The sequence below is a fragment of the Anolis carolinensis genome, chromosome 6 (assembly GCF_035594765.1).
Source record: "Anolis carolinensis isolate JA03-04 chromosome 6, rAnoCar3.1.pri, whole genome shotgun sequence".
In the NCBI taxonomy this organism is placed as follows: domain Eukaryota; kingdom Metazoa; phylum Chordata; class Lepidosauria; order Squamata; family Dactyloidae; genus Anolis; species Anolis carolinensis.
In genome coordinates this window covers 2,732,432-2,746,640 of record NC_085846.1, presented here as the reverse complement: position 1 = coordinate 2,746,640, position 14,209 = coordinate 2,732,432, and the positions used below count along the sequence as shown (strand labels likewise).

Genomic DNA, 14,209 nt, shown 5'->3' with positions numbered 1-14,209 from the left:
TATGATACGAATTCCAGCATATCTATCTTGTTTCCTATGTCATACAACGTCATCGTGTCAATAATAATAATAATAATAATAATAATAATAATAATAATAACTATATTTTTCTATCCCACCTCCATCTCTCCATGGGGACTCCAAACAAGTAAAAATCAAAATAAAATACATGTAAAACAGCAAAACAATGGGTAAAACACATTAAAATAGATAACGCAATATAATAACAGTAAAAACCAGGTTTTCAGGATAAAAACACAGGAAAAGAACACAGACCGGAGGGCTAAAAAGCTGCATTTCATTGAGGTGGTGCAATGTGTTAAACCCTTGTGCTGGCAGGACTGCTGACCAAAAGGTTGACGGTTCAAATCCGGGGAGCGGGGTGAGCTTCCATCTGTCAGCCCCAGCTCCCCATGTGGGGACATGAGAAAAGCCTCCCAGAAGATGGTAAAACATCAAACATCAGGACATGGGCAAACTTCAGCCCTCCCGTAGGGTGTTTTGGACTTCAACTCCCATCATTCCTAACAGCCTCAGGCCCCTTCGGCGGAGGGGGAAAAGGAAAGGGCCTGAGGCTGTTAGGAATGGTGGGAGTTGAAGTCCAGAACACCTGGAGGGCCCAAGTTGCCCATACCTGCCTTGCAAGCTGTTTTTGGCTCGGGTCCTCTCCCTGTTTTGTTACTGTTTTGGTCTACAAGGTCTGTTTCCCTCTCTCACAGAAGCACCCGAGGGTCCCCCGGCTTGGGACCACAGCGACAGCCCGCAGCCCACCAAAATGGAAAAGGAGGAGAAAGCCGGGCCGGGCCCGCTGCAGTCCAGCATCCCCGTCCGCACACCGGGGTCAGAAAGCCTGGCCGGGGCCAAGGTGCCGGCGGTGGGGAGGACCAACCTGCCCGTCCCCTGCCAGACCTTCCCCGCCTGTCACCGGAATGGAGGTGAGCCCCCCCCCCCCCCCCCCCCACGGAGGGTGAGAGAAAGAGCCGTGCTTGTGCTTGGGCTGGTTTTGGCTGCAGAACTTGCACACGATGCAGCTGCAAAGAGAAGCAGGTGACCTTCAAATGAGGACAGACTGCAGCAAGCGCAGGGAGAGGGAAGGAGAGGCGAGCATGCATGCGGCCGATGCTGGCAGCCTCCTCCGCCAGTCCATCCATTGGTGGTCTGCCACTATGAGGGGGGAACCCATCCCTATCTCTCTTCCTGAATTGGTGGGCAGGGAGGGGGTGTGGCTGCCTGGTTTTGTGAACCAAAAAAGCCTCTTAGTGTTGGTTGTCATTGGGCTGCAATTCCTCAAGCACCTGCTTCCTGAACCTCATCTCCTCCTTCCTTCTCTCTGCCAGATTTCACCAGCGGTTACCTACTCGGCCGTTCGGCCTCCACCTCCGGGGTGCGGCACGCCGTGATCCACGCGCAGAGGCCCTGCAGCCACCCCCGGGACCCAGCCAGCCTGGTAGGTGGGCTCAGAGGGGGCCCGGGATTCCCCAAAACAAGGCAACAATGGCCCTTTTTTGTGAAAATACTCATCCCAGAGGAAGTGAAGGAGTCGGTTGGGCTTTCCGCACAGAAATAGGAGACCCACTTCTCCTTCTGGGTGGGCAGCTGCGGGAGAAGGAGAACCTAAGGATCACAATCAGAAGGTCTATAAATACCTCCTCCCTTTCCAAAAGGGAGTGAGGAAGCCACAAATGGGCTGCACACTGGCTAAAGCAGGCATGGGCAAACTGTGGCCCTCCAGATGATTTGGACTTCAACTCCCACCATTCCTAACAGCCTCAGGCCCTCTCCTTTTCCCCCTCAGCCACACCCGGTGGGAGGGCCAGATTGCCCAGGTGTCAAAGGGATGACTTCATGAGTTCTTGGTCAAGCCCAAGGGGGGAAAGAAAGGGACCTGAGGCTGTTGGGAATGGTGGGAGTTGGAGTCCAAAACACCTGGTGGGCCACAGTTTGCCCAGGTGTCAAAGGGATGACTTCATGAGTTCTTGGTCGGGCCTGAGGGGAAAAAGGATGGGGCCTGAGGATGTTAGGAATGGTGGGAGTTGGAGTCCAAAACACCCTACGGGAGGGCCACAGTTTGCCCAGGTGTCAAAGGGAAGATTTCATGAGTTCTTGGTCGGGCCCGAGGGGGAAAAGGAAGGGGCCTGAGGCTGTTGGGAATGGAGGGAGTTGAAGTCCAAAACACCTGGAGGGCCCAACTTTGCCCATGCCTGGACTAAATTCTCAAACACAGAAAAAGGTGAACTTGTGGGGTGAAGCAGTAGCCAGTGGTCTGTATGTTTTCGCAGGTTCTATATCTTCCACTTCCACACCATTCTCACACCAGGCTGTGGGGCACCAGGACTGACAGAGAGCACCAGACATCTGTTTCAGTGCTCATCTCTTTTGGGCTTCCCCACCTCATGTGGGTAGGGAACTGCTTAGTCTTGGAAGTAGCAATTAAGATCCATTAGCCTCACAAAAGAATGGCCTCTGTGTATCCGTTGCTAGCATTGTGGCCACAATGCACACGTAAACCTCAAACTGCTTCCAAATGCCAATAGAGCTGAAACATCAGGGCCTAGAACTGATAACAACAACAACAAAAACAACAACAACAACTCAGGGAGACTCAGGGTAGCTTACACAGGCGGCCCAGCCTTTTTTGGCTCCATCAGCTAAATTCCTTTAATGTAAGCTTTGGGCCAGCAGCCCTCAAATGTCTAAGCACATAGGAAGCGATGTGACATTTTTGACCCATGAAGCTAGAGCAGGCTTAGGAAAGCTTCGGCCCTCCAGATGTTACTGGCTGTTAGGAATTGTGGAAGTTGAAGTCCAAAACATCAGGAGGGCCAAAGTTTGCGCATGCCTGTGCTAGAGAGATGTGGAGAATCAAACAGCCACATTTGTGGGACGTTTTAGTTTGCCTTGGTGAAGTTTTTGAAAACTGCTGAACGTTTTTGGACTTGTTTTGTTGAAACTTGAGGAGCTTCAAATGCAAGCTTTGGGGGCCAAATCCAAACTATGAGCAGCAATTTTCCTTCCTGTGTTTGGATACAGCAAGAGCATTGATGCCCCTTCCCCTGATAATAATGCCCCCCCTTCTTTCCACCCAGGCCTTGCAGCATGTGCAACTCCCGGCTCCGGGGGGACTCCTGCCAGCCTCCCGTGAAAGGGACGGCAAGCTCCTGGAGGTGATTGAGCGCAAGCGGTGCGTCTGCAAGGAGATCAAGGCACGCCACCGCCCGGAGCGCAGCCTCTGCAAGCAGGAGAGCATGCCCATCCTGCCCAGCTGGCGGAGGAACACGGAGAACCGCAAGTCCGGCACGCCGCCCTGCCGCCGCCAGCAGACAGTGCTCTGGGACACGGCCATTTGACAGGCGGCGGGGGGCTGAGCCCTGGGCAGGAGGAGGAGGAGGAGGAACCGGTGCCTTGTGCTGGCCACGCCAAAGCCCACGCACGGCGCAGGGCCAGACTGCTGGCAGCATGCTGCCCCTGCCCTCCCCACGCTCCCTGGGGGAAGACCCACGAGAGACCGAGTTGTGGGCTGATTGGGGCATCGCTGTGGCTGGAAAAAGACTTTTGAACAACGTTCTGGTTTATTTTCTTTTTCTGGACAATATCCTGGATTATCAGAAAGGGAAGGAGAGGTGCGAGGTGGCAAAAGCAGCTGCTTCAGCCCAAGGAACCCTGGCAAGGATGCCCATGGCTCCAAGAGATGGCAAGCCACGGTTGCTGTGCATTGAAAGGACGTGGCTACCCCACGCCACCCCAAGATAGTCTTGGCCAGCGAGACTGACTTCTCCGATACCCTTTCACTTTTCTAGGAGGACAATGGAGTGTGCAGGGAAGGGATGGGTGCAGTTGCCATGGTGTGAGCGAGTGAGTGAGTGAGTGAGTGAGTGTGTGTGTGTGTGCACGTTTGTCAGGGCTGGACAATGCCACCCTCCTCACGCTCCCTCATTCGTGGGCTTAAAAGTGCCAGGAGCACTACCAATCGCTCGTGCCATTTTCCTTCTATTGCCAAAAAACCCACCTCAAGGGAAAGGAGGGGAAGGGGAAGCCAAACAAGGGGCCTGAGCGGACTCATTGCACAGAGGGTCCGCCTGCTCCCACCCCATGGAGGTGCCTGAACTTTTGGTCTGCTTGTTGGAACCATTTGGGGAGGCTCAATGGAAGTGGGATCAGCTGGTGTTTCCAGAGCAATTTTCTCACACCTGGTGGCAACTCCAACTCCCATCATTCCATTATAGTCCAAAACAGAGGTGGGGTGTGTTAGGGAGGTTGTTATAGCATATTGCAGAAGAAAGGAGAAAAGAAAAGGCCTCTTCCAAGTTTCCATATTATAGCCTCTGTTGTGGGCCCTGCTGACTGAGGATGAATCAGAATCCCAGGCCACAAAGGCCATCTAGTCCAACCTTCTCCTGCCACTCAGTCAATCAAAGCATTCCTGAGGAATGGCCATCCAGCCTCTGCTTAAACGTGCTCTGGGGCAGTATATTCCACGGCCAAATAGCTCTCGCAGTCAGAAAGTTCTTCCTAATGTTTAGGTGGAGTCTCTTTTCCTGCAATTTGAATCCATTGCTCATCGTGTCCTAGTTTCCGGAGCAGCAGAAAACAAGCTTGACCCCCTCCTCAATGCGACATCTCTTCAAATATTTAAATACGGCTCTCCTATTTCCTTCTCTCTGCCTTCTCTTCTGAGCTAAACCTCCCCAGCTCCTTCAGCCACTCCTTGGTTTATGGCTTTTTACCATTTTGTTCACCTTTCTCTGGATACCTTCTAGCTTCTCAATAGCCTTCTCGAAATGGATGATGGAAGATATAGTTTAACCACGGAGGGAGCCCAGGTCGGGAAGACGGAGGGGGCAGAGCGTGCCTTCCCAATGCCGCAGGGCCTCCTTGGCGTGCGGTGGGTGCTTCTCCCCCTTCTTGGGCCAGGCCTTTGGCACTCAGAAAGTCTAGTCTGAAGCAAACAGGGTAATCAAGACCAGGGTGCCCAGCTAGTGCCCGACTTCCCCGCCACACTCAGAGTGACATGCGCTTGACATTTCATGTACAGTCGTCCAAGCCACTCCAGTCCTTGCTCCCTCTGCCATCTCTCCTTCTGCCCACTCCCCACGGCATAGACCTCCTCCATAGGCCCCAGATCTTTGACCCGTTCCCCTCCTCATCCCTGGGCTTTCTATGTGTGCGTCCGTGTGCGTGTCTCTTTTTAAAAACTTCTCTGTTTTTCAACAGCCAATGTTTTGACGGGGAAAATCAGCCGGGAGAAGTTTGTGGGTCTTGCCAACGCTGCGGACCTTGTTCGGGGTCCTTACAGTCTCGGCCTTTAGGGTCCCTCCATGGGTTTCAGAGGCCTTTAGAGCCGATTCCTCTCCTTCCAACCTTCTTTGGCTTCCAAGAATGGGATCCATTCGCCACCACAAAATTCCCTGCTAGCGTCCACAAGACATGGCTGGACCGGTTGGGGCGCTGGCACCGATTAGATATACAAATCGGAGTTACACAAGGAAGGGGACAAAAGGGAGAGAATAAAAGAGAAGTATATGGCATTACTGCTGGGCAAAAGAAAACCCAGTCGGGACTCTGGGGGGTTTTATGCTCTGCCCCCCGATTTAAATATTTCACAAGATTGTCTAGCGTAGCAAGATGACGAAACCGCTTTGCAAAAATATTTATGCTGGGGATTCATGGGAGGGTATTTATATATTTAAAAAACGATGGAAAGAAAATAAAACTGTCACGCTGGGTTACTTCTCTGTGGACTCCTTTGTTGCGCTCAGTTATGGGGTATACAAAAGACAAGAGGGGACTTTGTCTTTGGCAGTGATCTGTTCGGTCATTGGCTTGCTCACATCCCTGCCCATATGTTCCTTGTGGCTTTTGGTAACGTCTTCCGCTTTTGAGAGTTTAGTAGCATCTGGTTAAAACACATTTAAATGTGAGCCGAATGGATTTGTTACTCCTGCTGTCACAGGATTGCAGGACACCCAAAGAGGCACTGGAGTTTTCCAGAGGTTCCTTAGGGATGACTGACACATTCAAAGGGATTTTAATAGATTCTGCTCTCCAGCCACATTTTGCATTAATATGTATATGCAGCTTCTTCCAACACACATGTCTTACATAAGGATATCCCATCACCAGGATTAATAGCTATTTTAAAGGAGGCATATGCAAATTTCACATCATGTGCAAGATGGAAGCAGCTTGGTTTTTTACTCCTACAAAGCGAAGGACCTGAGTGAATCTAGAAGAGGTTCCCATAAACATTGCTGAACCATTGAACACACAAGAGTCCCCTTCTTTTTCTAAGTTCTAGACTAAGCATGGGCAAACTTTGGCCCTCCAGGTATTTTGGACTTCAACTCCCACCATTCCTAACAGCCTCAGGCCCCTTCCTTTTGCCCCTCAGCCGCTTAAGCGGCTGAGGGGCAAAAAGTAAGGGGCCTGAGGCTGTTAGGAATGGTGGGAGTTGAAGTCCAAAATACCTGGAGGGCCAAAGTTTGCCCACGGCTGGGTTAAGGGTTTTTTTAGAGCCACCTGTCCAGAGATTTCAAATAGTGCGCTCCGGCTATTTATAAAACATCTCTACCCACCCACCCCTCCTCTCTCCAACTGTAAAAGGCTCCCAGAATGATTTGAAAAGATTAATAACACCATCCCTGCCCTCAGGCTTACAATCTAAAAGACAGTGCACAAAGGGAAATGCATTGGAGAGGGAAGGGGGAGGCAGGCTCTCAGGCCTCATTCTTTGCTGCAAAGCTATTCTTGCAAGACCGTCTTCTGGCAAAAGAGACATAAGCCTGTTACGCCCTAGGCAGCTAGAGCACCGAAAACCAACACAAAGACCAATAACAATATAATATCTTTATTAAAGCAAGTAAAGTTCCAAAAGGAAATAAGCAGCAAAGTTGAAGAAGCAATTGACCTTTCAGGAAAGATCAAATTTAGTCCAATAAGAAAAAGTCTTATGTCCAGTATTAGAGTTTAAAATCCAGAAACCGAAACACACTCAATACTCCGCCTGAGTTTTGAGTGGGGAAAATAGCAAGTAGCCAAAAGAGTCCTCTAGAATAAATGTCCAAAACAGGATTTCAGGGCAAGACAGAAACCAAATGTTCAGGAGTTGAAACGCAGTCCAAACTTGGCAAGGAGGTAGACCGACGCCCAGTCTACTCAAGAGTAAGCGCACCTTCAGGCCACTTGAAATCCAGGAGCTGGAGACGATGATGTTTCTCAGTGAGAAGTAAAGTTGTCACCGACAAGGCAAGTCCTCAACACAACACTTTTATTGAAGTTCATAAGCTCCCACAAACCAGGTGCCTGACACCCTAAAACTTCCCAAGAGAACTGAGCTTGTTTCAACTGCTGCACCAGGTGTCTAACTCCCCAATTCTTCCCAAGAGAACTGGGCTTAGCCATAGTCACCATGCTCCGCTAATCTGGCGCTTCTCCGGAGGCTTTGTCTGTTTGATCTGTCTGTGTGTACAAATGTCCTACGATCAAACACCAGACTTTCCGGAGAATCTGGGAGAGCCAGCATTATCTCAAGGGCATTCTTAATTGGCTCTGGCTCAGAGACGTCAACATGAGGCATCTGGAAGGGTGTTGAATCTTGCTGACTTGGGAAAAAACCCAAATCTTCTTCATCCTGGTCAGGAATGGGCACAGGGTCCAGGGCCAAAGGTGCCCTAGGCATCACAAAGCCAGGTCCAAAGCCAGGGAAGAAAGGAAGGAGGCATTCAGAGGGAGCTTTCCTTCATCTCATGGCATTGGGGTCAGCTCCCCAGTGGCCTGATGCCTTCGCTCATAGATGAAGTCTGTTGTGGCATTGTGGTAAGCAGGTATAGTGAAATTCTGGCTCAGAAGTTCACACTGGTTGCATCAAATGAATGCATCTATACTATAAAACCTTCACTGCCGCAGCTCAGGTCTGTGGTGTAATCATGTCTGCAGCTGACCATTAGCCACTCTTGTACTTTGAAAACCAACACAAGAATCCTAGAGTTGGAAGAGACCTTGTGGGCCACCCTGTCCAACCCCTTTCTGCAGGAAAATTGCATTCAAAGCACCCCTGACTGATGGCAATCCAGCCTCTGTTTAAAAGCCTCCAAAGAAGGAGCCTCCACCACACTCCGGGGCAGAGAGAGGGTTCCACTGCTGAACAACTCTCTTCCTCACGTTCAGGTGGAAACCCTTTTCTTTCCTGTAGTTTGAAGCCATTGTTGCATTGCGTCCTAGTCTCCAGGGCAGCAGAAAGGAAGCCTGCTCCCTCTTACCTATGACTTCCCCTCACATCTTGATCAATGACCCTCATCATGTCTCCTCTCAGCCTTCTCTTTTGCAGGCTCAATATGCCCAGCTCTTTCAGCCGCTCCTCATAGGGCTTGTTCGCCAGACCCTTGATTCTTTGAGTTTCCCTCCGCTGAACACATTCCAGCTTGTCAACATCTCCCTTCAACTGGACACAGTGTGATTCCAGGTGTGGTCTAGAGGGGGAGCGTGGCTTCCCTGGATCTAGGCACTAGACTCCTCTTGATGAGGGCCAAAATTCCATTGGACTTTTTAGCTGCCGCATCGCATTGTTGGCTCATGTTCCCCTTCCTCCCCAGGAGGACTCCAAGACCTTTTCTACACATACTGCTGTCAAGCCAGGCATCATCCCCCATTCTGTATCTTCGCATTTCCTTTTTTCTACCTAAGTAGAATATCTTGCATTTGTCAGTGTCGAACTTTGTTTTGTTAGTTTTGGCCAATTACCCCTCTAATCTGTTAAGATGGTTCTGAATGCTGCTCCTGTCTTCTGGAATATTGACTATCCCTCCCAATTTGGTGTTGTCTGCAAACATGATGATCCTGCCTTCTAACCCTTCATCTAAGTCATTAATAAAGTTGATGAACAGAACCGGGCCCAGGACAGAACCCTGCTTATGGCACTCCACTCGTGACTTCTTTCCAGGATGAAGAGGAAGCCTTGGGGAGAACCACCCATTGGGTTTGTTCACTTAACCAATTACAGATCCACCTAACTGTAGTTTTGCCTAACTCACATTTGACTAGTTTGTTTACCAGAAGGTCATGGGGGACCTTGTTGACCATTAACCACTCTAGTACTTTGAAAACCAACACAAGAACAGGTCTCTTTTCCTAGATCTGGTGACCATCCTTTCTTCTCCACGTCTGACAACCTGCTCAATTCAACTAATTAAAGAATTAATTTGGTATAATTGGGAAGCTACTAAAGTCCCTTCCTTTCCAATTGGCCTCATATCTAGAAGATACACATTCTATTTTTCTGGTAGAGATGCAACAAGATGTGTGTTGTGGGGAGGGGATATGCTCAGAGGCACTTTTGCCTGTATTTCATGCGTTCTGAGACTGGGGATGGGAACTGGGAGCAGGCTCTGGCCTTCTGCCCTGAACTGGGATCAGGCGGAGTGAGATGCCAGTACCGCCTGCTTCCCCTGACAAAGTTAATCACTGCTCATGTTCCGATTTGCCTGTTCAGCGTGTGTGGCACAAGCACATCCCTCTGCCTCGGAGGCTGTGGGAGCAGAAAAGGAGCACACACAGGAACCCTGGGGGGGGATCTTTCTTGATTGCTGATCGCACCAGGCACCAGACTTGAAGTCCGAGATGCACACGCTTCTGCATTCCAGGCTGTGCCTCTCTCTCCCTGTGATGAAAACATTCCGCCTAGAAAATAATGGAAGGGGAACACGCCCGGTGTGGTGCTGCAGATCCCCTCTTCACATCTGCCAAAACTTTTTGGCTCGGATGAATTTTAGAAGTACCAGAGTGAGACAGTTCATATACCTTGCAGATGTCTGGGGCAGGTACAGATAAGAGAGGGCAGCCAAATGGAAAAGTAAAGGGGGATCGCAAACACCGGGTGGAAAAATTTCAACCTTTGATCATCCTTATCAACCTCCTGCCTGAAAGAGTCACCGAGTAGCGATAAGCAAAGCTGTCACTCCGATAAACATGCAGCCAGAACCAGAGTGTAAAATGGGAACAAGTCTGTTCTTGTCACCTTGTATATGAGATAGGAGGATCTTCTCGGAATAATCTTCCCAAAGGTATTGCCTCAGTGCACCAAGTATGCACTTAGTAACGGTTCTGATTTACAAACACACTGAATAGTCGTCATCTCTCCAACCTTTGGAGTAAGTTCCCTTCTAAATTTACTTCCAGAGCTGACCCTCAGTCCATCTGAAGCTATGGAGGGCTCGGGCTCAGGGCACCAAGTGCATTGCTTGCCAGGATACAGCGGGTACAGGAGTTTTCTTTAAAAATGTGTACTCCCTTCCACACTTATGGAAAAGATCTGTTGCCTTAGGCATGGACAGAACAAACACATTAAAGGATGTGAGGACATCTGCAGCTCTTTCTTAAACTCCCAGCCAGATGAGAAGGGAGGAGAGAGAAATGGCTCTGATTGGAAACTCCCATGCATCCTTTGCTTTTTGGGAAGTTTCTGGAATCAGTACAGTTTTGAACACTGGTAAAAGCTTGCCCTGTGCTAACCTAACCTCTCTCCTTTTGCCTCCACCTGCTATAGGACATCCTTCCTTCTTCCCAAACATTTTACAACTTATGCAGGAAGAGGGTTCAGTCAGAGGACTATTGAATCATTTGAGCACTATTTCCTTGCAAAGTGGTGCCCGGCTGCTTTATCGGTCAGCAATGGCTGCCTCGGCTCGGACAGCGTGCCCTCTCTTGCATGGGGCACATAGAGATCAATGTCATGTCTCCAGATTTTCAAGAACACGGCGTGCTGCTGAAGTGGATGTGACTCTTTTCTCAACCGACTCCTGAGGAATATCAATAGCCGGAGGAAAGGTGCAGACGGGACCAGGAAGGGAGCGGTTCCAGTAACGGGGAGCTCTTGAGGCAGGCACATTCCTCTTCTCACATCAGGCAGACTTCTGAGTCACATGAGTTATGCATAATAACCTCATCCCCGCTCCCTTCCGCACCAAAGCTACACAGAGGCGCTGCGCTCCCTTGCTCACAGGTCTCCAGAAGTCTCATGACAGCATGTGTGTGTGAGGAAGCCAGCCACGTGCCGCATGAATAAGTCATAAAGAGTTTAAGCTTTGCAAAGTGCTTGGGGATGTGTCTTTTTCATTTATTTATATGCCCAGCATGCACTGAAAATCTTGCCAGTCCAGAGTGAATCAGACAGAGACAGAGGGGGACAAACACAGCAGAGAGCAAGCCAGACAGTGGCACAAGGATCTGCCCAAGGAGGGGATTCTCTTTAATGTGGGGCACAATGGGGGCAGGAGGACATAACAGAGAGCAAGTCTTACTAACATGAGTAAGAGGCCTTTTTGCACTTAGCATTTTTGGCAGCCCACAGCAAGTCCTAGGCAAGAAAAGTTTCCCCGAGACTCACTGAATTTGCCAAGCCCTGCTACAAAGGGCGATTTGTAGTGCGATACGTGTTGCACCAGGCAAACTTCTGAAAAGCTGGTAGATCTGGCTTATGTTTAGGATCTGCTTGATAAATGAGTTGTGGTTGGGATGGAAGTGTATTCATGGCCCAGCTAACTAACTGGGTCATGTGCCTCTCAGCATTTCAGCAGATCAGGCATTTCCTGGACCTCGATGGCCTCAGCATGTTCTCCTCAGCAAACCACAAGAGCCATTCAAGGCTCTCTTCAAGAAGCAGGAAGCACTAGGAATAATCTTGTTCTCAAAGGTAGGCACCAAAGGGGCTGGAGGACACATCTACATTTAACGGGTCTGCTGGTATCAAGTTGCCTCCAAACATTTGTATAATGAGAAAGGCATGAGCGGTTGCCCTAAAAAACTCTAAATCCTAGTAGCCCTACTAGAGGATTCCTTGCTTAAGCCGAGAGATCTGATGAAACAATGGGGAACGGTTCAAGACTGCCCAGGACAACATTGACTCCTTCCTTTATCTACATTGACATCTCTTTCTAAAACCTTTACCATTCTAGGATCATTCCAGAATGAATTCTGTTCCTGTTTCTGAGCCACAATTATGCTTGAAGTCGCTTCTGGTGTGGAGAAAAGCAAACCACAGACCACCTATTACAGTGCAATCTGAGCCCTACCACATGCACAATGGAGGACTTTCTTACAGCAACACCTGAGGCACTCCAAGTGGGCAGCTACTGGTCAAAGGACATTTAGTAAAATGCCAAGTATTTAAATTCATTACAACTGTACCCTCGGTTCGCTTCTGACACGATAAATAAATGAATAGCCATGATTATGCCTGACTCTATCACTGGCCTATCCGGCTGCATTAAAATATACTGCAAAGAGCTTTAATCACAACTCCAGAGATGAACTTTTTGTTTTTCAGTCATTACCATAGCACTTGTATCAACCTGCTTAGTGGTTCAAACAGCCTAATGAATGACTATTTGCAAGGCAATTGTCACTATTTGCATTTACCACACTCGGTAGTTACAATCCCAACTCCCCAGAGATCTTCTATGCACTCACCATTTCCACAAATACTCAGAACCAGCTCTGGCCAGTGGTTTGGGATGTCATAATTCCTCCTTCCAATGCTAGTGATGCCTAAATAGCATTCTTTAGGTGAGCATAAGTTGTCGATGTTTTCTGCAAAAAATAAATAGAGTTATTTCTTATGATACTAGCACCACATAAGAGACTTTGGGGTTAAAATCAAGGAGGTAAGAGAAGGCCTGGCCCAAACAGACAATCCCTCCCCAGCTTTTCCTGCACACGTGGCCAGAGCGTGTGAGAGCGCAAGAAGGGCAATGGCACTCAGGGTGGCAGGGCCCCTCCTGCTGCAAACTCACACAAGTTTGGGAAGCGGAGGAAGATCTATTTCTAACGGAAGTGTGATGTGCTAAAGAAGAGTCCTTTCCTCGCCTTTCTCGTTATGAGAAAGCACTCACAGGAGGCATTTTCCATGAAGGAAGGAAAGTAGGAAGCAGGTGGTGCCGGCGCAACCCAACTCCACGCCATTCTCAGGCTGCCAACTGGGTTTTTTCCCCTCTCCATGGAGTCAAACCAATTCCAAACACAACAAATTGCTGAGCTCAAGTTGTGAGATTATTTTCTAACAATAAGCAACTGTCATTGTCCAAACGTAAGACTGGTTGAACCAGAAAGATGCCATTCTTTTAACAAAACTCCAGCACACCACTGCTCTAATCAGTAAAAGAAGGAACACTTTAGCTCAGGCATGGGCCAACTTTGGCCCTCCTCCAGGTGTTTTGACCTTCAATTCCCACAATTCCTAACAGCCAGTAGGCTGTTAGGAATTGTGGGAATTGAAGTTCAAAACACCTGGAGGAGAGCCAAAGTTGGCCCATGCCTGCTTTGGCTTGTTTTGGCCACATGCATTTTCTTCTCTGATGCTCTTCTTCTAAGAAAGGACACTTTGTCGCCCTACTGCCTCCTGGAAAACTCTGGATTTTTCCTATTCCCTGTATCATGATAAAGGACTATTCCCTCCCTCAGATAATCCTTGCCCGTCCACATATTTTTCCCTTTCATCCCAGCTCCTCTTCCTCTTCTGCCATGACTTCTATCAAGGCAACTGTCAGTGCACAGGAATGAATCCGTCTTGAATGGTTTAGGGCAGCGGTGGGAATTGTGTTAGTCTTCGGCTGCTGTCAAACTGCTGCTCCCATCATTGCTTCCCATTGGCCATACTGGCCAGCGCTCTGCTGGGAGATGCCATCAGCTCAAGGGCCTCACAACTCTTGTGTGCATTTAAAGGGTGCCACTGTGGATGCAAAAAGGAAGAAACAGCTACGCTGCTCACTAGGAATGGGCACATGGCCTCTAGACCCCAAATTTGGCACAATTTGGGAGGAATCTTTCCCCAGGCCAGTCAGAAATCTTTCAAACATGTGAACAGAGATTACAATACATTCCCACACTCCAAAATACAGACCACAATCTTGTAATTCCTGCAATACCCCCCAACAACCGGTACATGCAGTCCCCAAGTTACAAACAAGATCAGTTCTGAGTTCTGTAGGTTTGTTCTTTATTTGAATTTATATGTACGTAGGAACAGGGACATTTTAAAAGTAACTCTAGCCAAAAATATGTATATTAGCTTTATAGGGAAGGGTGAACACTCCTGTGGGATTTCCTTGCTGCAAGGGCTCCTGTTCAGGAGATTTCGCCTCCCTTTCTGTCTCTATGAGAATTGGATTTTGAGAAATTTAGCTTGTTGTGGAAACAAGGATTACAGATAAAGCCTCATTGG

General features: G+C 48.9%; 1 protein-coding gene and 1 long non-coding RNA gene across 5 annotated transcripts in view; one reads left to right on the top strand and one right to left on the bottom strand.

The window, feature by feature from the left end:
- The window catches only part of nyap1 (neuronal tyrosine phosphorylated phosphoinositide-3-kinase adaptor 1), a 31,135-nt gene extending 25,409 nt beyond the window's left edge, over nucleotides 1-5,726 (top strand). For all 4 annotated transcript variants that reach the window (XM_062984253.1, XM_062984252.1, XM_062984254.1 and 1 more), the window contains 3 exons: nucleotides 720-935; nucleotides 1,338-1,447; nucleotides 3,087-5,726. In XM_062984253.1, coding sequence (XP_062840323.1) covers nucleotides 720-935; nucleotides 1,338-1,447; nucleotides 3,087-3,347 — 587 coding nt within the window. In that variant the 3' untranslated portion in view covers nucleotides 3,348-5,726. The remainder of the gene's footprint in view (nucleotides 1-719; nucleotides 936-1,337; nucleotides 1,448-3,086) is intronic.
- Nucleotides 1-14,209, bottom strand: part of LOC134299954 (uncharacterized) — a 41,918-nt gene that overhangs the window by 20,015 nt on the left and 7,694 nt on the right. Inside the window, exon 2 of the long non-coding RNA XR_010007204.1 lies at nucleotides 12,460-12,579. This is a non-coding gene — a long non-coding RNA (uncharacterized LOC134299954). The remainder of the gene's footprint in view (nucleotides 1-12,459; nucleotides 12,580-14,209) is intronic.